Genomic DNA, 25,921 nt, shown 5'->3' with positions numbered 1-25,921 from the left:
CTCTTTGAAGTGGTCAGTCCCTTTTGCCTTGCTCCCATGAGTCTGCCTGTAATTACGGGGAGGTGTGGGTTGTTCACTTTACCCTGTGGGCTCCCTGGGTGCATGGCAGGTTGCATCCTTTGCTAAGCCATGGCAGGTCCAAGGAGGAGGCGTGTTCTCACAGGCAGCTTTCCCAGCCTGGTTCTGGCCCTGAGAACAGGTATGCCTGTCTAGCTGCCCAGGCGTTCAAGTTGCAAACCTGGGTATCCTTGGGTATCCTTACCTTCAGCTAATATCCAGGATCTCATACACAGTTGGTCACCAAGTTCCATGGCTTCTCCCTCTTAAATCTGAGAAGCTGTCAGCTTCTTTCTCTCCCTGCTATTTCTGTAACCCTAGTTTAAGCTGTTAGTCCTCACCTGGGCATATGTATATCCCATGGTTTCTAATGGTCCAAACCAGCCATGCTATGGCTCCCTGTTCATGACTCCCCAGCACCTACAGGATCAAGTCAGTACATTGTGCTCTGACTCCTGGAGGCTTTTTCAGCTTCGTCTTCTGCCATACCCCACCCCCATCTCTGCCCTTCGGGAGATCACACTTTAGGGGGTTTCAGACACAGACATCTTCACTGTGATGGGAGATACACAGGCTGTGGGTGGGTGCAGAGGTTGAGAGAACATGGATCTAAGGGCCCTAGCCTCTACTACTTGTGGGTCAGGGGAACCTCTTGAAGGCTGAGGAATTCTCTGGGTAAGGGGGTGGCAGCAGCCTGTGGGTGGGGGCTCAGCCTGTGCTCATACCAAGGCTCAAAAGGATGAGACCAGGGTGTTTGGAGAAATTACTAGTGGTGTTGGGTAGCTAGAGTGGGATGGAAACGGGGAAAGATGAATCTGGAGATTGGTTATAGAAAGTTTTGAGTTTGACTTTAAAACCATGGGTAATAGGAAAACTGTGAAAGTTGCTTATTTTTTTTCTTTTACAGGTCAGAGGGTTTTATTTATTTTCATTTTACTTATTTAAAATTTTTTTTCATATTTATTTTTGGACTAGGTAATACGTGTACATGGTATAAAATTTAAAAGGTACTAAAGGGTGTACAGGGAAAGGTAAATCTCTCTCCTGCTTTTTTTTTTTTTTTTAATATATCTTTATTGATTTCAGAGACAGGAAAGGAGAGGGAGAGAGTGATAGAAACATCAGTGATGGGAGAGTCATTGATCGGCTGCCTCCTGCACGCCCCCGACTGGGGATCGAGCTGCAACCCGGGCATGTGCCCTGACCGGGAGTTGAACCGTGATCTCCTGGGTCATAGGTCGACGCTCAAACCGTGAGCCACACCTGGCTGGGCTCTCCTGCTTCTGTCTCCCAGCCACTTTGTCCCCTCCTTGGAGGCAGTTGCCATTAGCAGATTTGAGTGTCCTTTCAGAGCTATTTCATCTTTATACACACACATATATACATGCAAGTAGATACAGAGATCTATTTTAATTGATAGTAGCATGCTATTCGTATTGTTCTTCACTTTGCTTATTTCACTTACAAATTCATCTTGTAGATTCTTCCACATGATTGTTAAAAGAGCTGTCCCTCCCTCCCTTCCTTCCTTCCTTCCTTCCTTCCTTCCTTCCTTCCTTCCTTCCTTCCTTCCTTCCTTCCTTCCTTCCTTCCTCCCTCCCTCCCTCCCTCCCTCCCTCCCTCCCTCCCTCCCTCCCTCTCTCCCTCCCCTCACCTGAGGATACGTTTTTTATTTATTTTTAGAGAGAGAGCGAGAAGGGACAGACATCGATGTGAGAGAGACACATCGATTGGTTGCCTCCCGCACACACTTTGACTGGGGCCAGGGATAGAACCTGCAACCCAGGTACATGCCCTTGACCAGAAATCGAACCCATGATCCTTCAGTGTGTGGACCATTGCTCTAACCACTGAGCAACAGTAGCCAGGGCCATGAGCTGTCCTTTATTTTTTATGGCTACATAATACCTGGAAGGGTTTCTTAAGCAACATGGTCAAGTTTGTATATTAGAACTATTACTCTGCCAGCTGGGGTAAAAACTAGGTTAGAAAGAAAAGGGCCAGAATGGAGGCAGGGAGTCCAGGAAGGAAGCTGTCACCTCTACTTTAAGAGATGATGAGGCCTGCACTGGGGCAATGGCAGGATTTCAAGTCATTCCCATCCTCACTTAGTTTCAAAGGTTCCCCTGGTGCTCATAGGAAAATCAGTGTCAAGTTGTATGTTTAAGGCCATCCCCTGATAGATAATATTTCTTACTGAGACCATAAGTGCCAGAACATACCATTTTTCCTCAGGGACCTATAGTAGTTCCCCACTCTTTACTATAAGCTCCAGACTCAGGTTCATGGCCCTGAGCAGGGCCACTCTGTTGCATAACTCTGGGAGATACCATTTAGGTGTGCTGTACTGTGAATTGTGTCCCCACCGCTGCAACCCAGAGTTTTATAGTGTGGTTGGTAGCCTTCTCTTTTCCTCATTGTAGTGTAGTGGGTAGTCATACATGCCCTTGTTTGCCATAGCACTGTTGTAAGGATTAAATGGGTTATATGTATGTGTACATGTATACATATACATATGTGTGTGCTTAGAATGGTACCTGGAACATAGTGAGCTTTCTGTCATTAGCTTTTACTACCCACATGTACCTTCAATTCCAGCCATACACACATCCTTTTGGGTGCCCAGGTATGCTGTGTGCTTTTCCAGTGTTCAGTCAGGAATGACTCCTATCAGAAATATATTGACCACCACCATTCCCTCAACCTGTCGCTTGTGCTGTGTCTCTGGTGGACACGTACCATAGTCTGACTTATAGTATGGTTGGTTGTACCCTTTGTACTCTTTTTAGCCTGGTTGCTTCCTGAAGATGGGAGTGCAGCTGACTGATTTCTCTAGCATGTCCCCACAGAGAGCTGGGCATAAAATAGGTATCAGAAAATATTTGTTGACTAAGACCTTGGAGGGTCAAAGAATCATTGTACCACAATGGTCACTGATCAAGTAACTACTTTTTCATTTTCTTGTGAAAGCCACGCAAGCTACCCATTATGCACCCCCATCTGACAGATGATCAGACTGCGGCTGAGAGGTTCACTAAGCTCCTGCTAGTCAGTGGTGGAGCCAGACTTGCAGCTTAGTTCTGCATGGCTCCAGGCTCCCTGTTCTTACCCTGCTCCCTCTGCTCAAGTCTTTGGAGGTACTCTGGGGGCCCAGACCTCACTGCTGTCCTCTCTCTCACCAGACTGGAGAGCTCACTGGATACTGCACCAGTTCGAACCGTCATCAGAAGGGGTGGGCTAAACGCAATGTGGACTCCTACCCCAGGAACATCTGCCCAGTGGACCGCCGCTCAGTGGTACAGAGGATCATGGAGACGGACCCCTTGCAGCAGGGCCAGGCTTTGGCGTGCGCCCTGAAGAATAAGAAGAAGATGCAGAAGCGTACAGGTGAGGACACCTGACCACGCCCCTGTGCTCCCAAAAAGGGCCCACCTGGGCCTTTCTTTAGGGGCTCCTGAGTGAGCACCTCCATGTATTCAGCTATAGGCAAGGGTTAGGGGGCAGGGATGGGTTAAGAGGCTCACCTGTAGGCACAGTGGTTCTTAAACTCTAGCTTATATTAGAACTGCTAGAGGGCCTGTTAAAACACTGATTTCTGGGATCCGTCCCCAGAGTTTCTTTTTTTGTTTGTTTTAAATATATCTTTATTGATTTCAGAGAGAAGAAGGGAGGGAGGGAGAGAGAGAGAAACATCAATGATGAGAGAGTCATTGATCAGCTGCCTCTTGCAGGGCCCCAATGGGGATCAAGCCCACAGCCTGGGCATGTGCCCTGACCAGGAATCGAATCATGATCTCCTGGATCCTAGGTTGACGCTCAACCACTGAGCCACGTCTGGCTGAGCCAGAGTTTCTAATTGGGTAGGTTGGCCATGGGGACTGAGAATTTATGATTCTAACTGCTTCCCAGGTGATGCTTTTGTTACTCATCTGGCAACCACACTGTGTTAGGAAGCTTATAGGCTATATATGTTTACTTTATCAATAGGCAAGGTACTCAAAATCTAAAAGACATAAAAGGATATACAGTAAAATGTCTCTCTCCTTCCAATCCCTTAGTCATTCAGGCCTTTTCCTAGAGGTGACCAGTTAATTTCTTGTGTCTCATTGCTGAAATAGGTACACAGGCAAACATCTATACTTTATTCTTTCTCTATACAAATGCTGGTCTACTGAACATATAGTTAGCCACATCGTTTCCCATTCAATATATATTAGAGATATTTCCATGTCAATTCACAAAAGAACTTCCTCCTCCATTTTAGTGGTGGTCTGTTGTGTGGCTGGCCCATTTAGGTCTTCATGCTATACCAATCTTCACTAACGTTAGCCATTGCAAAAGTTTTACCCACATTTGGTAAGTGAGGAAACAGCCCCAGAGACATTAAGTGACACACTCAAGGTTTGACAACTAGTATTTAATGGATCCAAAATGAAAACCTAGGATTGATTGACCCCCCCCCCCCCATAAGTTCTGTTCTTTCACTCTTGGCCTAGTTCCACACTGAGGCCTGGGAATCCAGAGATGACTTGCCCTGGATTCCTGGTCTTATCACGGAGTGGGGAGGAAACAAGAAAACAGACATTGGCACCATGGAGTAATCACTATGAAGATACTGAAAGCACAGTGAGGGAACCTGACCTAGTCTGAGATGGTAGTAGGGTAGTGATCAGAGAAGGCTTTCCTGAGGAACAGTAGGGTGTGGCTGGAGGATGGGAGGTGAGAATTCAGGCTCAAGAATACCTAGTGTCCATTTGCTATGAGAGTTTTGAGGATAATGATACAGTGCTAAAAAGTTCAGCACAGTAAACGGAAATTGTTATTTTGATGCTAGGAAGGGATAAGAATACTTGGAGCCCAGTGAGTGTGACATTCTAAGGTAGATGTGTTGGGGTGATCATTCTTGCATAGACAAATGGTTCTGCCTGTGAGGTTGAGCAGTGGCTGCTTAAAGCCCACCAAGTTGTTTTGTTTGGTGTTGGGGGCTAAGTGAGCCAGTTTGGGAGTTTGGTGCAGACCAAGGTAAGTGTAGGCCAGCTCCTACAGGCCTCCTGATGGCAAGCCAGCCACCAAGTGACTGCTTATATTTTTCCATCTGCAGATAAACTCGCCAGTAAGCTGTCCGATTCCATGATGTCTGCCCTCGACCTCTCTGGCAATACTGATGACAGTGATGGTGACTGACTGACTGATCTCACCCCCTCCACTCTCCAAGTACCAGTTCCAGTAGGATGGGGGAATACAGATGAAATAAAATGGTTTGCTTCTCCCTGAAGCATGTGCATATTAAAAGAATCCCTACACCATACCTCCCCTATGCTGTTTTCTCCATTCTCCAGGGGGAAAAAGTCACAGTTGTCTGGAACCGGCCAACCCAATACTCTTTATTTAATCCCCACTATGTTTTACAAGAGAAATAAATTAACAGCAGATCTGATGCTAACAGTTTATCCATCACCCTGTAGGTTGGGCTGGTTGGGGTTGTGGAGGGGACTGACCCCTCACCAAACCCTCTTGGACAGCTAAACATGCATCTAGAGACTAGGCTGCAGGTAGACCTGGGGGTCCCTGGGAGGGTGATAATTTCTTTACCAGTCCACAACAGATCTCAGTGGCAAGACATTTCCATAGTGGGCTGCAAGCCACACACTTTCCACCCAAGTCCACAAATCCTCACCTGGGTTGCAATGGGAGTAGGGTAAAGAGCCATGAGCCTTCTGTGTCTGGAAGGCTCTGGGGATAGGAGAGAGGAAGAAGACAACACATAAGCCTGGATGGTGCTGAAATGTAAACACTACCTTGTAAACAGGAGGGGAGAACAAGGCACCTGTTGGTAGGGTGGTCAGGTTTGTGAGGGGCAAACCTCACCTTAGGGCATTTCTGGGCAGACTGAGTTGGAGGAATCCCTTGGACTGAAGTACCCTGGGTGAGCCCCGCCCTTGACCACATCTTATCCAGCACCAGCTTTTGAATTCCATGATTCAAAAGGGTTCTGGTACCATTTGTTCACAGGCTGCATCCTCAAGAGAGGTGTCAATTGGGTGCACCATCCAACTCCTTTTCTGGTGTCTAGAAGTCATTATACCCCATTAAAATATAATTAGCCACCTCCTCTGGGGAAGCCTACCCCATCAGATAAGCACAGAGAAGCTCAAGCAGTGTCAGGGGCCCTCAGAAAGGGACTGGGGTGGATAATGGCAGCAGAAGCATAATCTTATTTTCCCCAGTGTTGTTTGGTTTAAGCATGATAATCCAGTTCCCAGCGATCTACCTGAGACTGGACACATTTGACGGGAGTCGGCATCAGATTGCTTCAGTGTTTGCCCCCCACCTCAAACTTCCACATCTTTTTGGACCCAGAGCCACATCTTAGCCTTGCCTTTCATCTTGTCACCCCCAAATTCATATCCTAAGGGTGGAACCACAGAAGGACTGGTGAGTCCTTGGTTGGAGGCTGATTATCAGGGGAGTGCCGAGCATTCCCCCATTGTGGAGCAGCCTGGGGAGAGAATTACCCCCAAACTCTGGAGACCTAGTAACTGCCATTAACCCTCAGTACAACTCTGCCAGTAAGAGATTAGACTCCCCATGTAGGAAAGATAAAGAAACAGGCTCAGATACTTGTCAGGACATACCCAAGACATATTAAGTGTGGTGGCAGGATTGGAACTCAGGTGTGATAACCTAAGCAGGCCATTTCCTCTGCATTGTACTGCCTCCTTAACATCCATTAAGCGCCTGCTGTGTGCCAGCCTCTCATATCAACCCTGCAAATATATTCTCTTTTTTTTTTTTTTTTTTACAAAATAGGGTCTTGCTAAAATTTCACTGAGTCTTCTTGGATGGGGTTGAACTTATTTTACACTATCTTGTTATCAAACTCTCCTGGTAGATGTAGTGTTACAATGAAAAATTGGGATACCAGGACAGCGAAGGCCATATTTTCTAGTACTCCTAAGAGATGCTGGTTACTAAGTACTAGAAATAGGAGGAATCTTGATAGTTAAAAAGTAGCATGGGAATATAAATTGGCCCAGATCAAACAGAAGAACTAAAGTAGTCATTGTCGAGGTAAGAATATGGCACTCCAGATTCTGTACAGCATATCCCAGGTTTTTTTTAAAAAGCCGTTTCTCGAGTCTTTTCCCTTTAAAAAAAAAAGTATGTATATAATTTACATACAATAAAGTTTACCCTTTGAATTGCCAGTTATGAAAATAGTCATGGGAATGTGAAGTGCAGCATAAGGAATATAGTCAATAATATTGTGATAACTATTTATGGTGCCAGATGAGTACTAGGCTTATCAGGATGATCACTTCATGACGTATATAAATGTCTAATCACTATGTTATACATCTGAAACTAATATAATATTGTATGTCAACTGTAATTGAAAATTTTAAAACTTTATAGTGTAAGTTCTGTGAGTTTCAACAATGTACACAGTAGTGAACTAGCATCACAATTAAGATACGCTATAGTTACATCACCCCTAAAACTCTCAGGCCTCTTCGTAGTGAACCCCCACCCCCACTCTCAGATCCTGGGAACCACCTATCTGTTTTCTGTCCCTATAGTTTTGCTTTAGCATGAAAGTCATGTAAAAAGAATCATATAGCATGTAGGCTTATTTTATGTACAGGTTTTTACATTTTTATTTTAAAAATTTGCATAGAATAAAATTTTCTCTGATGTACACTTCTATAAGCTTTGACAATGCATATAATTGTGTAACCAACACAACCCAGGTATAGAACAATTCCATTACCCTCTGACTACCACCAAGTTCATTCCTGCTACTTTAGAGTAAAAACCTCCCTACCCCTAACTCCTGGCAACCCTGGCTTATTCTTTGTCCTTATAGTTTTATCATTTGGAGAATGTCATGTAAGTGGAATTATAGTCTGTAGCCTTCTGATACTGACTTTTTTCACTAAGTAATACATTTGAGATTCATTCACATTTTTGGGTTTATCAATAGTTCCTTATTTCTGAGTCGTACTTCATTGTATGGATGGATGTACCATTCCTCAGTTGAAGTCACCGGATTGTTTCCAGTTTTGAACAATTACAAATAAAGCTGCTATAAACATTTGCATCCAAATCTTTGTGTTTTCATTTCTCTAGAGCAAATACATAGTCGGATTATTGCGATACATGGTAAGTGTATGTTTAACATTCTCAGAAACTGCTAAACTGTTTCTCAAAGTAGCTCTACCACTTGGCATTCCCATCAGTATGTGAAAATTTCAGTTGCTCCACATCCTTTCCAGCACTTGGCATTGTCAGTTTTTTGACATTAGCTATTCTAATAGGATGTAGTGGTATCTCATTGTAGTTTTGATTTGCATTTCCCTTCTGACTAATGATTTGAGCATATTTTTATGTGCTTATTTGTCATCTGTATATCTTCTTTGGCAAAGTGTTCAGATCTCTTGCACATTTTGTATTTGTATCACAGATGTCCCTTTTAACGTTTTTCTCCCAGTCTGTGGCTTGTCTTTTCTAAAAAAGTGTCTTTTTTTTCATTGCGAAAAAGCTTTATAAAAATTTTTAAAATTAAATTTATTGGGGTGACATTGATTAATAGGATCATATAGGTTCCAAGTGTACATTTCTGATACAAGACCGGTATATTGCACCGTGTGCCCACCACCCAAAGTTAAACCATCTCCCGTCACCATATATTAGGACACCTCCAGCTCCCCCATCCCCTTCCCTCTGGAAACCAATACATTGCTGTCTGTGTCCATGAGTTTCAGTTTTATATCCCACATATGAGTGAAATCATATGGTTCTTAGCTTTTTCTGCCTGACTGATTTCTCAAGGTCCATCTATCTTGTCTCAAATAACAGCATTTCATCTTTTCTTAGTGCTGAGTTATATTCCATTGTGTACATGCACCACACCTTCTTTATCCAGTCCTCTATCAAAGGACACTTTGGTTGTCTCCATGTCTTGGCCACCGTGAATAATGCTGCAGTAAACATAGGGGTGCATATATCTTTGTGAATCCATGTTTTCAAGTTTTTTGGGTAGGTACCCAGGAGAGGGATTGCTGGGCCATATGGTAACACTATTCTTAATTTTTTGAGGAACTACCAGACTGTTTTCCATAGTGGCTGTACCAGTCTACATTCGAAAAAGATTTTTAACAGACTTTTATTTTAAAAAAATTTGGTAAAATTTATATACAATTTACCATCTTAACATTTTAAAATTTTTTTGTTAATCCTCACTCGAGGATTATTTTTTCCATTGATTTTTTTTTCAAATATATCTTTATCGATTTCAGAGAGAGAAAGGGAGAGGGAGAGAGAGAGATAGAAACATCAATGATGAGAGAGTCATTGATAGGATGCAGCCCGCAACCCGGGCATGTGCCCTGACCGGGAATCGAACCCCGATCTCCTGGATCCTATGTTGATGCTCAACCGCTGAGCCATGCCCAGCTTCATTGATTCTTATAGAGACTGGAAGGGGTGGAGAAAGAGAGATAGAAACATCGATGTGAGAGAGACACATTAATTGGTTACCTCCCGAGCCCCAACTGGGGCCGGGGATCAAACCTACAACCCAAGTATGTGCTGTTGACCAGGAATCAAACCCAAGACCGTTAGGAGCACAGCCCAACACTAACCACTGAACAAAACCGACCAGGGCACCATCTTAACCATTTTTTTTTATTGTTCAAAATATTAGAGATGTCTCATTTTTTCCCCATTGACTCCTTCCACCCCGCACCCACTCCCTGCCCCAGGCCTTCACCACACTATTGTCTGTGTCCATGGGTTATGCATATAGATTCTTTGGTTAATCTCTCCCCACTCACCCTCACCTTCCCTCTGAGATTCGTCAGTCTGATCCATGCTTCCATGTCATTGAATCTATTTTGTTCAATTTATTATGTTCTTTAGATTCCACATATACCTGAGATCATGTAATATTTGTCTTTCTCTGCCTGGCTTATTTTGCTTAGCATAATATTTTCCAGGTCCATCCATGTTGTCCCAAAGGGTAAGAGATCCTTCCCCTTTACAGCTGCGTAGTATTCCATGGTGTAAATGTCCCACAGCTTTTTTATCCACTCATCTACTGATGGGCACTTGGGCTGTTTCCAGATCTTAGCTATTGTAAATTGTGCTGCTATGAACATCGGGGTGCATATATTCTTTCTGATTAGTGTTTCAGAATTCTTAGGATGTATTCCTAGAAATGGGATTGTTGGGTCATAAGGTAGTTCCAATTTTAATTTTTTGAGGAAACTCCATACTGTTTCCCATAGTGGCTGCACCAGTCTGCATTCCCATCAGCAGTGTACCAGGGTTCCCATTTCTCCACACCCTCGCCAGCACATGTCTTTTGTTGATTTGTTGATGGCAGCCATTCTGACATGTGTGAAGTGATACTTCATTGTGGTTTTATTTTGCATCTCTGATGATTAGCGATGTTGAGCATTTTTTCACGTCTTGGCCATGTGTATGTCCTCTTTGGAGAAGTGTCTATTCAGGTCCTTTGCCCATTTTTAATTGGATTGTTTTTCTTTCTCTTGTTGAGTTGTATGAGTTCTTTGTACACTTTGGAAATTAGCCCCTTATCAGATGCATCCTTGGCAAATATGTTCTCCCAAACCTTGAGGTTCCTTTGTGCTTTGAGGCTGATTTCTTTTGCTGTGCAGAAGCTTTTTAGTTTGATATAGTCCCATTTGTTTATTTTTTCTTTAGTTTCTCTTGCCTTAGGAGATGTATCGGTGAAAATTCCACTACGTGAGATGTCTGTGACTCTACTGCTTATGTTTTCTTCCAGAATTTTATGGTTTCACGACTTACATTTAAGTCTTTTATCCATTTTGAATGTATTATTCTATATGGAGTAAGTTGGTGATCTAGTTTCATTTTATTACGTGTACATGTCTAATTTTCCCAACACTATTTATTGAAGAGACTGCCTTTACTCCATTATATACTCTTGCTTCCTTTGTCAAATATTAACTGACCATAATGGTGTAGGTTTATTTCTGGGGTCTCTGTTCTGTCCCATTGATCTATATGTCTGTTGTTGTACCAATACCAGGCTGTTTTGATTACAATGGCTTTGTAGTATAGTTTGATATCTGGTAAAGTGATCCCTCCAACTCTGTTCTTCTTTCTCAAGATTGCTGCAGCTGTTCAGGATCTTTTTTGTTTCCATATACATTTCTGGAATATTTGTTCTAGCTCTGTGAAATATGCTGTTGCTATTTTAATAGGAATTGCATTGAATCTATGGATTGCTTTGGGTAGTATGGACATTTTAATGATATTAATTCTTCTAATCCATGAGCATGGCATATTCTTCCATTTGTTTATATCTTCCTCTATTTCTTTGTTCAGTGTCCTGTAGTTTTCAAAGCAGAGGTCTTTTTTTTTTAATATATCATTATTGATTTCAGAGAGAGGAAGAGAGAGGGAGAGAGAGAGAGAAAGAAACATCAATGATGAGAGAGTCATTGATTGGCTGCCTCCTGCACAGCCCCTACTGGGGATCGAGCCTGCAACCTGGACATGCGCCCTGACTGGGAATCAGACTGCAATCTCCTGGATCCTAGGTCGATGCTCAACCACTGAGCCATGCCCAGGCAGGCCCAAGTACAGGTCTTTTACATACTTGGTTAAGTTTATTCTGAGGTATCTTGTTTTTTTAGTTACAATGGGAAATGGTATTTTTTTTAGTTTCTTTTTCTGAGAGTTCATTGTTGGTGTATAAGAATGCCATTGATTTCCGGATGTTGATTTTGTATCCAGCTGCCATGCCAAATTCATTTATCAAATCTAGTAGTACTTTGATGGAGTCTTTAGGGTTTTCTATGTACAATATCATGTCATCTGAAAATAAAATGACAGTTTTACTTCCTCCTTTCCAATTTGAATACCTTTTATGTTTTCTTCCTGTCTGATGGCTGTGGCTAGGACTTCCAGTACTATGTTGAATAAGAGTGGTAAAAGCAAACAACTCTGTCTTGTTCCTGTTTTTAAGGGAAATGGTTTGAGTTTTTACCCATTGAATATGATGTTATCTGTAAGTTTGTCATATATGGCCTTTATTACATTGAGGCATGTTCCCTCTATTCCCACTTTGATGAAAGTTTTTATCAAAAATGGGTGTAAGATTTTGTTGAATGTTTTTTCTGCATTTGTTGATATGATCATATGATTTTTGTCCATTTTGTTTATGTGATTTATTGATTTGCGAATATTATACCAGCCTTGAATCCCTGGAATATATCCCACTTGGTCTTGGTGTATGACCTTTATAATGTATTGCTGGATTCAGTTTGCTAATATTTTGTTGAGGATTTTAGCGTCTATGTTCATCAGGGATATTGGCCTGTAATTTTCTTTGTATGTCTTTATCTGTTTTTGGGATTAGGATGATTCTGGCCTCATAGAAAGAGTTTGGGAGTTTCCTGCCTCTTGAATTTTCTGGAATAGTTTAAGAACAATAGGTGTTAATTCTTCTTTGAATGTTTGGTAAAACTCGTCTGTCAATCCATGTGCTCTAGGACTTTTGTTTGCTGGGAGTATTTTTATTACTGCTTCAATTTCATTAGTTGCTATCAGCCTATTCAGGTTTTCTAATTCTTCCTGATTCATCTTGGGAAGGTTGTATGCTTCTAGAAATTTGTCCATTTCACCCAGGTTGTCCAGTTTGTTGGCATATAGTTGCTCATAGTATTTTCTTACGATCCTTTGTATTTCAGTTGGGTGATTCTTATACCTCCTCTTTCATATCTGATTTTATTTATTTGGGTCCTCTCTCTTTGTTTCTTAGTGAGTCTGGCTAAAGGTTCATCAATCTTATTTATCTTTTCAAAGAACCAGCTTTTGGGTTCATTGATCTTTTGTATTGTTTTTTTTAGTCACTATGTCATTAATTAGTGCTCTGATATTTATTATTTCCTTCCTTCTACTTCCCCAGGGCTTTTCTTGCTGTTCTCCTTCTAATTCTTTCAGGTGTTGTGTTAGATGGTTTAGTAGAGCTTTTTCTTGGTTCTTGATGTATGCCTGTACTGCTATGAATTTTCCTCTCAGGACTGCTTTCGCTGTGTCACATAGATTTTGGGTTGTTGTCTGTCCATTTTCATTTTTTTTTTCCAGGAAGTTTTTGATTTCTCCCTTGATCTCATTGGTAACCCATTCATTGTTTAGTAACATGCTATTGAGCCTCCATGTGTTTGAATACTTTTGAGGTTTTGTGGTTTGTTTTTTTTATAGTGGTTGATTTCTATTTTCATGCCATTGTGATCTGAGAAGATGCTTGATATGATTTCAATCTTCTTGAACATGTAGAGGCTTGCTTTGTGCCCTAGCATGTCTATTTTTGAGAATGTGCCATGTGCACTTGAGAAGAATGTGTATTCTGCTGATTTGGGATGAAATGTCTGTAAATGTCAATTAAATTTGTTAGATCTAGTGTGTCATTTAAGGTCTGTGCTTCCCTGTTGATTTTTTGTCTTGATGATCTGTCCAATGATGACAGTGGGGTGTTAAAGTCCCCCATTATCATGCTGTCAATCTCCCTCTTAAAGTCAACCAAGAAACGGTTTATATTTAGGTGCTCCTATTTTGGGTGCATATATATTTATAAGGGTTATTTCCTCCTGTTGGATTGATCCCTTTAATATTATGTAATGACCTTCTTTGTCTCTTGTTATGGTCTTTATTTTGAAGTCTATTTTGTCAGAAATAAGTATTGCTACTCCAGCTTTTTTTTTGTTTCCATTTGCATGGAATATTTTTTCCGTCCCTTCACTTTTAGGCTGTGTGAATCTTTTGCTCTCAGATGAGTATCTTGTAGACAGCATATATATGGGTCATGCTTTCTTAGCCATTTAGCTATCCTATGTTTTTTAATTGGAGTATATATTCCATTTACCTTTAAGCTTACTATTAATATATAATTATTTAATGCCATTTTCCCCTTTATGCCCATGTACCTTTCTCTCAATATTTCTTCGTCTTAAAGCAGTCATTTTAGCATTTCTTACAATGCCGGTTTGGTGTTACTGAACTCCTTTAGCTTTATTTTGTCTGGGAAGCTCTTTATTTCTCCTTCAATTTTAAATGATAGCCTTGCTGGATAAAGCAGTCTTGGTTGCAGGTTCTTGCTTTTCATTTCTTTGAGAACTTCATGCCACTCTCTTGTGGCCCGAAGTGTTTCTGTTGAGAAATCTGCTGTCAGCCTTATGGGGGTTCCCTTGTAGGTCACTGCTTCTCTCTCTCTTGCAGCCCTTAATATTCTCTTTGTCCTTAACATTTGCCATTTTAATTATGATGTGTCTTGGAGTGGGTCTCTTTGGGTTCCTCTTGCTTGGATCCTCTGTGCTTCCTGAACTTGTGTGTCTTTCTCCTTCACCAGTGTAGGGAAGTTTTCTGTCATTATTTCCTCCACCAGGTTCTCTATCCCTTGCTCACTTCCCTCCCCACCTGGGGCCCCTATGATGCAAAAGTTGTTTCACTTCATCTTGTCCCAAAGTTCCCTTATACTGTCCTCATGATTTTTAAGTGTTTTTTCTTTTTGCTACTCTGATTGGGTGTGTTTTTTTTTTCTACCTTGTTTTCTAATTCACTTATTCTATCCTCTGGTTCACTGAGCCTGCTTTTGATTCCTTCCAGCGAATTCTTGATATCAGATATAGAATTCTTCATTTCTGCCTGGTTCTTATTTCTATCTCTTTTTCATGGTCTCACTAAGTTCCTGGACCTTCCCATTAAGTGTCTTTTGGTTCTCATTAATTTCCTTAAGCATCTTTATAACCATTACTCTGAACTCTATTTCTGATAACTTGCTTAACTCCATCACATCAAAGTATTTTTCTGGTGGTTTTTTTCTTTTCTTTAGTTTTGGGGTTGTTTCTTTGTCTCCCCATTTTAGTGACTGTTAGTGTTTGTATTTGTATATTAGATATATTTGCTGTCTCCCAGTCTTGTGGGTTGGGATTTTGTAGTAAATGTCCAGTGGGACCCAAAGGTGTGTTTTCTTTATACTTCTGAGCTATTTGCTCTAGGCGTGTCCCTTTTTGTGGGTGTCTCTTTTGTGGGTTCTTTGGGCCCTCCTATTGTGATTGGGTCTAGATTGTTTTTGACCCCTTCTTGGGAGGATTGTTCTCTCAGGTTGGTGAGCTGAGAAGCTCAGCCCCAACCACGTCATATGAGTTGTTGTACAGGTCCTGAAAGGGCAAAACAAAATACAATCAAACTGCCAGGAAACAAACAGTGACTTACAAAATATCCTGACAATCACAATGAAAACATCACAAGGGAAAGTAGATTGGGAGAATGAAGTAAAAGCAAAAATGCTAAAGCAAAAAAAAAAAAGAGAGAGAGAGAGAGAGAGAGAGAGAGAGAGAGAGAGAGAGAGAGAGAGAGAGAAAAGGATATTATTACTAATAGTAAAAAATAAAATAGCCTGGCCGGGCATGGCACAGCGGTTAAGCTTCGACCTGGGATCCAGGCGATCAGGGTTCAATTCCCCATTAGGGCACATGCCCGGGTTGCAGGGTCAATCAATGACTCATCATTGATGTTTCTATCTCTCTCTCTCCCTCTCCTTTCCTCTCTCTGAAATCAATAAAGATATATTAAAATAAATAAATAAAATAAAATAAAAAGTAAAAAATAGAGAAGCTACTAGAGGATAAAAGGAGCAGAGTAAAGATTTGGAAAGAAAGGTGAGCAAAAAAAATAAGGGTAGGGCTTAGGAATATTAAAATGGTTGAAATGAAAAAATAAAATAGAGAGACAAACAAAAACAAACAAAAAGATAGGAAGACAGAGAATAAAAGCAGAGGGGAACAAAGGAAAAAAGAAAGCTATATCAATGGAGTGAGAAGAGAGAGAGGTAAAGCAAGGTTATGAAGGGAGTCCAATAAGAGACATAGGGGTACTATAGAGGAAAGCAATAAACTTATTGGTTATAATGATAATACCTCAGCAATAAAGCAAAGAAAATATTGATAATAGAACCAAAAACAAAACAACGCAACAAAGCAAATAAAACAATCAAACCAAGAGAAAACAAATTTTTTAAAAAAATAAGTATTTTTATTGATTTCAGAGAGAGGAAAGAAGAAAAAGAGAGAGAGACAGAAACATCAGTGATGAGAGAATCATTGATTGCCTGCCTCCTGCACAGCCCCCACTGCCGATCAAGCCTGCAACCCGGGTATGTGCCTTGACCAGGAATCGAACATTGATATCCTGGATCCTAGGTCAATGCTCAACCGCTGAGCCATGCTTGGCTGGGCAACAAAACAAATTTTTGAAAAATTAATTAAAAAATGAAAAACAATTAAATAATTTAAAAAGAAAAAAATTTTTCTTTTTCCTCTTTTTTCTAAAAAAAAGAAAAGTCAGTCAGGTCAGTTTCCTCTGGGCAGCTTATGTTGTCTGAGGCTCTCTGTTTTGTATGCTGATTTTGGGTCTCCTGAGAGGTACTTGTGTGTCAGCCAATGTCAGGAGCTGTCTGGGTTTGGCTCTGGTGTCCTTAGGTAGTTGGCTGATCTGAGCCTCTCTGTGGACCACCTCCACCTGTCAGCTAATTTGCCTCCCCCTTGTGTTGCCTGGTCTTACTTCAGAGTCTTTAGGGTGCAGAATGGCTAGTATAGCTCGGGATATTGCTCCCCTTACTTAGAGGCTTCACTGTCAGGCACTCACTGTGGGAAAGTTAGTCTCTGCTTCAAAGCCAACTCCTCAGTTTTTACCCTACCCTCCAATTCTACTTCCCCATACACTGGCCTGCTTCAGGTTCAGATTGAATTCAGTCTGTTTCCTTTTCTGTATGGGCAGTTACAGTGGCCTGGGTTCAGTGGGTTTGACTGAAAAAGACACCAATGAGCACGTTGCCTGCCCAGCCCCCAGAAGGGGTTTTAATCTTTCCCTCCAGTTCCCAAACAATAGTCCCTGAGAGTCTTATTCTTGTAATGTCCTTTTGTGAGCTGTTCTCCCTTTCCCCGCAGGCCTGCGCCCTGCGGGGAATATCTGGGGCTTCAGTGAGCTGAACCCGCCCCTTTCCCGTTATGGGGGTGCTCCTAGCCTGCAGGAGAAGTAGGCGTGCTCCTCCCCTCCTTTCCTAAGCCTGGTTGGATGATCTCCCAGGGAGCTCAGTTTAAACTCTCCATAATGCAGACACAAATCCCAGCTTTCACTGGTCTGTGTCCCCATTGCAATCTAGGAAGGTGGATGCCCGTTCAGCAATCAAAATCTCAAAAATGCACAAAGCAACACACAGGCCTGTGAGGTTGCGGCACCCCCACACCTCAGAACCAAGCAAGAGGGGTCACAAAGTCAGCCCCATGCAAGTCCTCTGTACAGCTGATCTCAGTAAAGGTGGGGCAGCTCCTTGTGTGCTAACCAGTCTCCTGCCAGAGCGGATCAAACATCTCTGATTCACTCCACCAGCAGCTCTAGTGGCTGGAGTCCGGATCCACCACTCTGGTGGCTCTGGTCCCTCTCTGGTGGAAGGAGGTCTCTCTTCCCCTTCCCCATGCCACACAGTTCAAATGTTTTCTGGGGCTCTGTACAATGCCTTACAGGAAAGCAGAGAGTCCCTGTAGGTGGCTGCCGAGTGCAGCCCTCTGGCCCCACCCTGAGGCCCATAGGAAGCCACACCCTATGGGACAGCCTTTCCTGAGGTCAGCACCTGGGGTGGAACTCTCCAGTCCTGACTGCCACCCTTAGGCGTGTTGTTTCCCTGAGAAGGCGTGGTCCCCTCCTCGCAGGCACACTGTTCCCCTGGGCCCCTCTGCCCTATTTGCACCGGCTCTTCTTCCCTTCTCCTCTGCTCTGGGTTTGAGATCCCAGCTTTTGGATGCCAGTCCACACTCCCAAGGGGAGGGAGCTTTGCAGCCTCTAACCTTCGGGCCCTCCAGCCAGGCACTGGCTTCAGGGGGGACTCCCCCTTTCTATGCGCCCCCTCTCTTACCAGACTCTACGATGTTTCTTCAGTGCTCCTTAGTTGAAATATTTCCACTCAGGTATATTCCTCTTGTTTTTCCAAGCTGGCTATGCAGTATTTTAGCTGTAAATCCAGTCCATGGCTGGGAGCAAGGGCACTGTGCTTCTTGTAAGGGTCCACCTTCTTCCCCTCCCTTAACTATTTTCAAGTGTGCAGTTCAGTGGCATTAAATACATTCACATTATTGTGCAACCATCACCATAATCTATCTTCAGAACTCTTTTCATCTTGCAAAACTGTATCCAGTAAACACTAACTAATTCTCTCCCCTCCTCCTCGCCGCCCCTGGCAACCATCATAGTACTTTGTTTCTTTTTTTAAAAAAAATTATTGATTTCAGAGAGAGAAGAAGGGAGAGGGAGAGAAAGAGAGAGAGAGAGATAGAAACATCAGTGATGAGAGGGAGTCATTGATCGGCTGCCTCCTGCACACCCCCTTGCTGGGGATCGAGCCTGCAACCCGGGCATGTGCCCTGACTGAGAATTGAATTGTGTTCTCCTGGATCCTAGGTCGATGCTCAATGGCTGAGCCATGCCAACTGAGCAGTTTCTGTCTCTTAATTTGACTACTCTTGGTACCTCATACAGTATTTGTCCTTTTGTGATTGGCTCATTTCATTTAGCATAATGTTTTCAAGGTTCATCCATGTTGCAGCATGCATCAGAATTTCCTTCCTTTTTAAGGCTGAATAATATTTGTTTGTAGTATATACAATATTTTGTTTACTCATGTATTTGTTGATGAACACTTTGGTTGCTTCCACCTTTTGGCTACGGTGAATAATGCTACTTTGAGCTTAGCTGTACAAATATTTATTCCCTGCTTTCAATTCTTTTAGGTATTTATCCAGAAGTGGGATTTCTGGATCATATGGTAATTATATTTTTAATTTTTTTGAGGAACCACCATTTTGTTTTCTGTAGTACCTGCACCATTTTACATCCCCACCAACAGTGCTCTAAGGTTCCAGTTTCTCTACATCCTTGCCAACATTTCATTTCTTTTTTATTTATAGTAGTCGCCCTAATTGTTGTGAAGTGGTATCTCATTGTGGGTTTGATTCTCACTTCTCCATTGGTTAGTGATGTTTAGCATCTTTTTATGTGTTTATTGTTCATCTGTATATCTTCTTTGAGTAATGACTTTTTGCCCATTTTTAAGTTGGGTTGTTTGATTTTTGTTATTTAGTTGTGGAAGTTCTTCATATATTCTGCACATTAACTCCTTATCAGATATATGATTTGCAATTACTTTCTCCCATTTGTAGGTTGCTTTTCCATTCTGTTGATTTTGTCCTTTAATGCACAATTTTTGATTTTTTTTTTTGGTTGAGCAAATGTTTATTTATTTATTCAAGAGACAAAATAAGACGTGGGGTGTAATTGAACTTATTTGTTGATTTATTCAATAATGTGCCAGCATTGTGCTGCTGCATTACAGAGAATGGGAAAAATTAATTTGCGTAAATTATCAGATCACATCATTTTCCTACTTAAAACCATCTAACTTCATTCCATTTTAGAATAAAAACCAGACAGCAAACACCTGGAAAAAAGAAACCCCGTTTAAAATTACAATTCTTTTGATTTATCTTATGTTATGAAATTATTTTAAAGTTATACAAAAATGCAAAGGTGATGGAATTGTTATGTCTCTCTCTCTCTCTCTTTTTTTTTCCCAGAAAGAGAGGAAAGGTGAGGGAGAGAGAGATAGGAATGCCAGTGATGAGAGAGTCACCGATTGGCTGCTCACCAGATCCCCTGATCCTGCTGGGTTCCCTCAGATTCTGGGGAGCTCCTGTGATTCCTCAATCTGTAGATCAAGCCCACAACCCAGGCAAGTGCCCTGACTGGAAATCGAACCATGACCTCCTGATTCATAGATCAATGTACAACCACTGAGCCATGTCAACTGGGCTGCTATGTCTCTTTTAAATGCTATTTTCTTTTTAAAAATATATATATTTCTATTTTTGACAATATTACAGATGTCCCCCATTTTCCTCTCTTTGCCCCTGTCTGCCCAGCCACTACCCCATCCCAAACCTTTACCACACTATTGTCTGTGTCCATGGGCTATGCATATATGGATATAAGTTCTTTGGTTAATTTCTTCCCGTTCCCCCTGCCCATGGAGATATGTCAGTCTGTTCCATGCCTCTGCACAATTTTTTATTTTGATGTATTCCAACTTTTTCTTTTGTTGCCTGTGCTTTTACTGTCATATCCAAGAAATCATTGCCAAATCCAATGTCGTGAAGCTCCCCCCCTATGTTTTCTTCTAAGAGTTTTATAGTTTTAGCTCTTACATTTAGGTCTGATCTATTTTTAAAAAAATATGTTTTTATTGACTTTCAGAGAGAAGAAGGGGGAGAGAGAGAGGTAGATAGAAATACCAATAGTGAGAGAGTCATTGAGGGGTCTCTGATCTATTTTGAGTTAATTTTTTGTATATGGTATAAGGTAAGGGTTCAGTTTCATTCTTTTGCATATGGGTATCCAATTTTGGCAACACTATTTGTTGACCTGTGTCTTCTGAAGAGAATTTTTTTTCACTTTTGATAGTTTAATTTCATCTTAATTTTTTTTATGAATCATATTTTTTTGTGTCATACCTAATGAATCTTTACCTATCATAAGATTACAAAGGTTTTTTTTCTGTTTCCTTTTATAAGTTTTTATAGTTTTATGTTTTAGATTTAGGTCTATGACCCATTTTGCATTAATTTTTGCATACTGCACAAGGTATGGATCAGTGTTCATTTTTTTTTTAGCATATAGTTACCCAGTAGTTCTAGTAGCATGAGTTGAGAAAACTGTCCTTTTTCTATTGCATTGCCTTAGTGCTTTTGTCAAAAATCAATTGTCTATAGCTTGGCCAGTGTGGCTCAGTGGTTGAGCATCAACCTATGAACCATGAGGTCAAAGTTCGATTCCTGGTCAGGGCACATGCTCAGGTTGCGGTTCGATCCCCAGTCAGGGGTATGCAGTAAGTAGCTGATCAATGACTCTCTCCCATCATTGATGTTTCTATCTCCCTCTCCCTTCCTCTCTCTGAAATCTATAATAAAAAATCAATTCTCTATATATGTGTGAGTTTATTTCTGGAACCTTTGTTCTTTCCCATTGCTGTATTTGTCTATATTTATGCCAATACCACAATGCTATTTTATTTTTCAATTACAGTTGACATTCAATATTATTTTGTATTAGTTTCAGGTATTCAGTATGGTGGTTAGACAATCATACCTTTCAAAGTGTTCCCCCCTATATTTCCAACCTGGCACCATACCTAATTACAATAATTATTGACTGTATTCCCTATGCTATACTTTACATCCCTGTGACTGGATACCACAATGTTTTGATTATTGTAACTTCATAATTTTGAAACTAGATAGTCTTAGTTCTTCAGCTTTGTTCTTTCTTGGAGTTGTTTCCCTTCTTTGGGGGTCTTTTGCATTTCCATGTGAATTTTAGAATCAACTTGTTTATTTGACTGGGATTGTATTGAATTTATAGATCAATGTGGAGGGAGAATTGACATGTTAACAATATTGAGTCTTTGACTCACCAACAAGATATATTTCTCCATTTACTTAGGCTTTCTTAATTTTTCTCAGCAATATTTTGTACAGGTCTTTCACATTTTTTATATTTATCTCTAAATATTTTGTATTTTAAATGCTATTATAAATGGTATTTTTAAAAAATATATCTTTATTGATTTCAGAGAGAGGAAGGGAGAGAGAGAGAGAGAAGCATCAATGATGAGAGAGTCATTGATCGGCTGCCTCCTGCACACCCCCGACTGGGGATCAAGCCGCAACCCAGGCATGTGCCCTGACCGGGAATCAAACCCCAATCTTCTGGATCCTAGGCTGACGCTCAACGGTTGAGCCATGCCCAGACAAGCTATAAAGGGTATTTTAAAATTTTCAATTTCTAGCCTTGGCCGGTGTTCCTCAGTTGGTTGAAAGTCGTCCCCTGCACCAGGTAGTCACTGGTTCAATTCCCAGTCAGGGCACATGCCCAAGTTGTGGGTTCGGCCCCTAGGGTTGGGTGCATATGGGAGGCAACTGATTGAAGTTTCTCATGTCAGTGTTTCTCTCTCTCCCTCTCCCTTCCTCTCTCTCTAAAATCAATAAATAACATTAAAAAATTTCAATTTCTAATTATTCACTGCTAGTATATAAAAATACAATTGATTTCTGTATGGATATGGATATTATATCCTGAAAACTTGATAAACTTATTTCTATCAGCTTTTTCTGTAGTTTTAATTGGACTTTCTACATAGATAATCATGTCATTCCACTCTCTCTTAGCTTGAAGAGTTTTTACTGAGACATCTGATGATAATCATATGGTGTTTTCTTTGTGGTTTACTATACCCCCACCCCCCACGCTGGATGCCTTGAGAATTCTTGTCTATAATAAACTTTGACAGTTTTAATATGTGTCTTGGAGAAGGTCTTTTGCACTGAGATAATTAGGTGTTCTGTTAGCTTCCTGTATTTGAATGTCCAGCTCCTTCCCTGGGTTTGGGAAGTTCCCATCAATTGTATGTATGAATAGGCTCTTTGTTTCTTTCTCTCTGTCTCTTTTCTCCTTCTGGGATACCCATTATCCTTATATTGCTCTTTGTAATGGGGTCAGATAGTTCCCATATTATTAACAAAAATTCTTAGCTCTCTTCTTCCATCTGCATAATTTCTAGGTTTCTATCTTTGAGCTTGCTAATTCTCTCTTCCATCTGTTCTGCTCTATTTTCAATGCTCTATAATGTATTCTTTATCTTATTTATTGAGTTCTTCAGCTCCAGTACTTGTGTTTGGTTCTTTTTTACAGTTTTAATCTCTTTCTTAAAGTATTCCTTTTCCTCATTAGTTTTATTCCTCATTGAACTGTCTTTCTGAGTTTTCTTGTATCTCATTGAATTTCTTCATTACTCAAATTTTTTCTCTCTCATCACTCAAATTTTGAATTCACTGTTATTTAAATCACAGTCTTCCATGACCTTGAGTTTGGTTACTGGAGATGTTTCCTTTCTGGGTTACCATGTTACCTTGGTTATGCATGGTAATTGATGGATTGTTTATTTGCCTGTGCATTTGAGGTACTGAACTCTTTATTTGTTCAGATACAGTTTTGCTCTTAAATCAGTAGGTTGCTAAGTCATGGCCTTTTGTTTTCCAGTAGATGGCGCTACAGTACAAGTTTTTATTTTCCCTTACCTGTGCTACTTAATCCTCTGGGATTATTGTGGTGGGGGTGTTGCTTTGGTTTTTGAAATTGCTGCACACCCTGGGGTTGTGGGTGTCCTTGCTGTATCTGGGTTGCCTTGGTTTTGGGACACCACCACCATGGAAGGGGATATGACAGGTGGGGGGAGTCAGGTTTGTGAGCCTGTAGCAATGACACTTTGTTACTTATGGCTGCTGGTACCACTATGCTTTTAGATGTGGCTATGCTGCTGCTACAAGCTTCTGTTGCAATATATGTGGGGGATGGGAGCCAGCTTCTCAGGTACAGAAGCTGTTTTTTCCCCTTCTTATCTTCTGCCTAGCCAGAATGTGAAGGCAGAAGCCTGACTCCTCCAACTGCTACTGTGTTAACTTGGGCTGCGGCAGATGCCAAAATGGTCTGGACATTATCCCTTTCCTTCCCTCTATCCTGCTTCCTCTATTCATTCAGATACCCCCACCTTCAGATGTATCGATGCATGCATCTCTCATGTATATTTATGTGTGGAACAGAGAAACCTTTGTTGGATTATCTTTGTCCAACTTATAAATTTAAAGAGAGATACAAAGAAAGGTCTTCTTAATCCACCATGATGCTAATGTCACCTACATTGTATTTTTAAATTTAGGTTATTAGATATAGAAATCCTTAATGAAATATTGGCAAATCAAATCCAACAATGTATAAAAAGAATTATACACCATGAGTAAGTGGGAATTGTCTCAGTCATGCAAGACTGTTTCAACATTTGAAAATCAATAAATGAAATCCATTACTTCAACTAACTAAAAAGAAATATATGATTATATCAAAAGATGCAGGAAAAGCAATTGACAAAATTCAACACCATTCATGATAAAAACTCAGTAAACCAGGAATATAGGTGAACTTTCTCAACTTGATAAAGACTATGAAAAATCTACATCTAACATTCTAGTTAATGGTAAGAATCCTGAAGCTTTCCCACTAGGATCAGCTGCAAGGCAAGGGTATTCTCTCTTTAAATATGTTTTGTTTTTTTTAAAATTGACTTCTCAGAGAGAGGAAGGGAGAGGGTCATTGATTGGCTGCCTCCTGCACACCCCTTACTGGGGATCTAGCCCCGGACCAGGATTGAACCTCAATCTTCTGGATCTTAGGTCGATGCTTAACCACTGAGCCATGCTGGCTGAGCAAGGATATTCCCTCTTACCACTCTTTTTAAACATAATACTGAAAGTCCTTGCTAATGCAATAAGACAAGAAATGGGAAAAAAATGTATACAGATTGGGAAGGAAGAGATAAAACTCTTTGCTCACAGATGACATGATTGCCTGTGCAGAAAATCTGAAAGAATTAACAAAAAACTGAAACAAAATAATAAGTGATTATAGTAGTTTCAGGATACAATGCTAATATAAAAAGTCAACATAAATATCGTTTATATTATTGCCCCCAAATTAAATATTTAGGTTTAAATCTAACAAAATATGTACAAGATCTATATGATGAAAACAATAAAGTATTAATGAATAAAATCAAAAGAGAGCAAAATAAATGAAGAGTTAGCCTATGCTCATGGATAGGAAGGCTCCATATTTTCAAGATGTCATTTTCCCCCAAATTGATCTATAAATTCAATGCAATCCCAGTAAAAATCCCAGCAAGCTACTTTGTGGATAAAAAAGTAATTCAGAAGTTGATATGAAGAGCCAGACATTATTGAAGGAGAAGAACAAAACTGGAGGATTGATGTTATCTGACTTCAAGACCTACTATATAGCTACCATACTCAAGACAGTGAGAAAGAATAGATAAGTAGATCAATGGAACAGAATAGAGAGCCCAAAATATAAATATAGCCAACTGATCTTTGACACAATGGAGCAAAGATATTTTCTTCAACAAATGGTCCTAGAACAACTGGACATCCACAAACAGAAAAATGAATCTAGACACAGACCTTACATCCTTTACAAAAATCAACTCAATATTGATTATAGACCTAAATGTATAATATGAAAATAAAATTTTAGAAAATAACATAATAAAAAACCTTGATGATCTTGGGCATGCAAATAACTTTTTAGATACAACACCAAAGGAATGATCTATAAAATAAATATAAGTTGTACCTCATTAAAATTAAAATCTTCTGCCTTAGCTGGTTTTGCTCAGTGGTTAGAGTATCAGCCTGCAGACTGAAGGGTTTGGGTTTGATTCTGATCAAGGGCAAATACCTTGGTTGCAGGCTCGATCCTCAGCTCTGGTTGGGGTGTGTGCAGGAGGCAACCAATCTATGTGTCTCTCACATCGAAGTTTCTCTCTCTCTCTCTCTTTCTCTCTCTCTCTCTTCCTCCCTTCTACTCTCTCTAAAAAGCAATGGAAAAAATATCTTCTTGTGAGGATTAAAAAAAAAAATTAAAATCTGTCTATGAAAGACAATGTCAAGAGAGTTAGAAGACAAGCCACAGACTGAGAGAAAATATCTGCAAAAGACACATCTAATAAAGGACTGTTATCCAAAATATACTATGAATTATTTTTTAAAAAAATATAACTTTATTGATTTCAGAGAGAGGAAAGGAGATGGAGAGACAAACATAGAAACATCAATGATGAGAGTCATTGATTGGCTGT

At 40.6% G+C, this 25,921-nt stretch overlaps 1 protein-coding gene across 1 annotated transcript in view; it reads left to right on the top strand.

Moving 5' to 3' along the window:
* GNL3L (G protein nucleolar 3 like) overlaps positions 1-8,158 on the top strand; it is a 30,551-nt gene extending 22,393 nt beyond the window's left edge. Inside the window, exons 15-16 of the mRNA XM_016215186.2 lie at positions 3,240-3,444; positions 5,159-8,158. Of these exons, the coding sequence (XP_016070672.1) occupies positions 3,240-3,444; positions 5,159-5,241 (288 nt within the window). The 3' untranslated portion in view covers positions 5,242-8,158. The remainder of the gene's footprint in view (positions 1-3,239; positions 3,445-5,158) is intronic.
* Positions 8,159-25,921: the final 17,763 nt, after the last annotated feature.

Source organism: Miniopterus natalensis, chromosome X, assembly GCF_054644295.1.
Source record: "Miniopterus natalensis isolate mMinNat1 chromosome X, mMinNat1.hap1, whole genome shotgun sequence".
NCBI classification, from domain to species: Eukaryota; Metazoa; Chordata; class Mammalia; order Chiroptera; family Miniopteridae; genus Miniopterus; species Miniopterus natalensis.
Note: the sequence above shows the minus strand (reverse complement) of the source record. Positions and strands in the feature narration are given on the sequence as shown.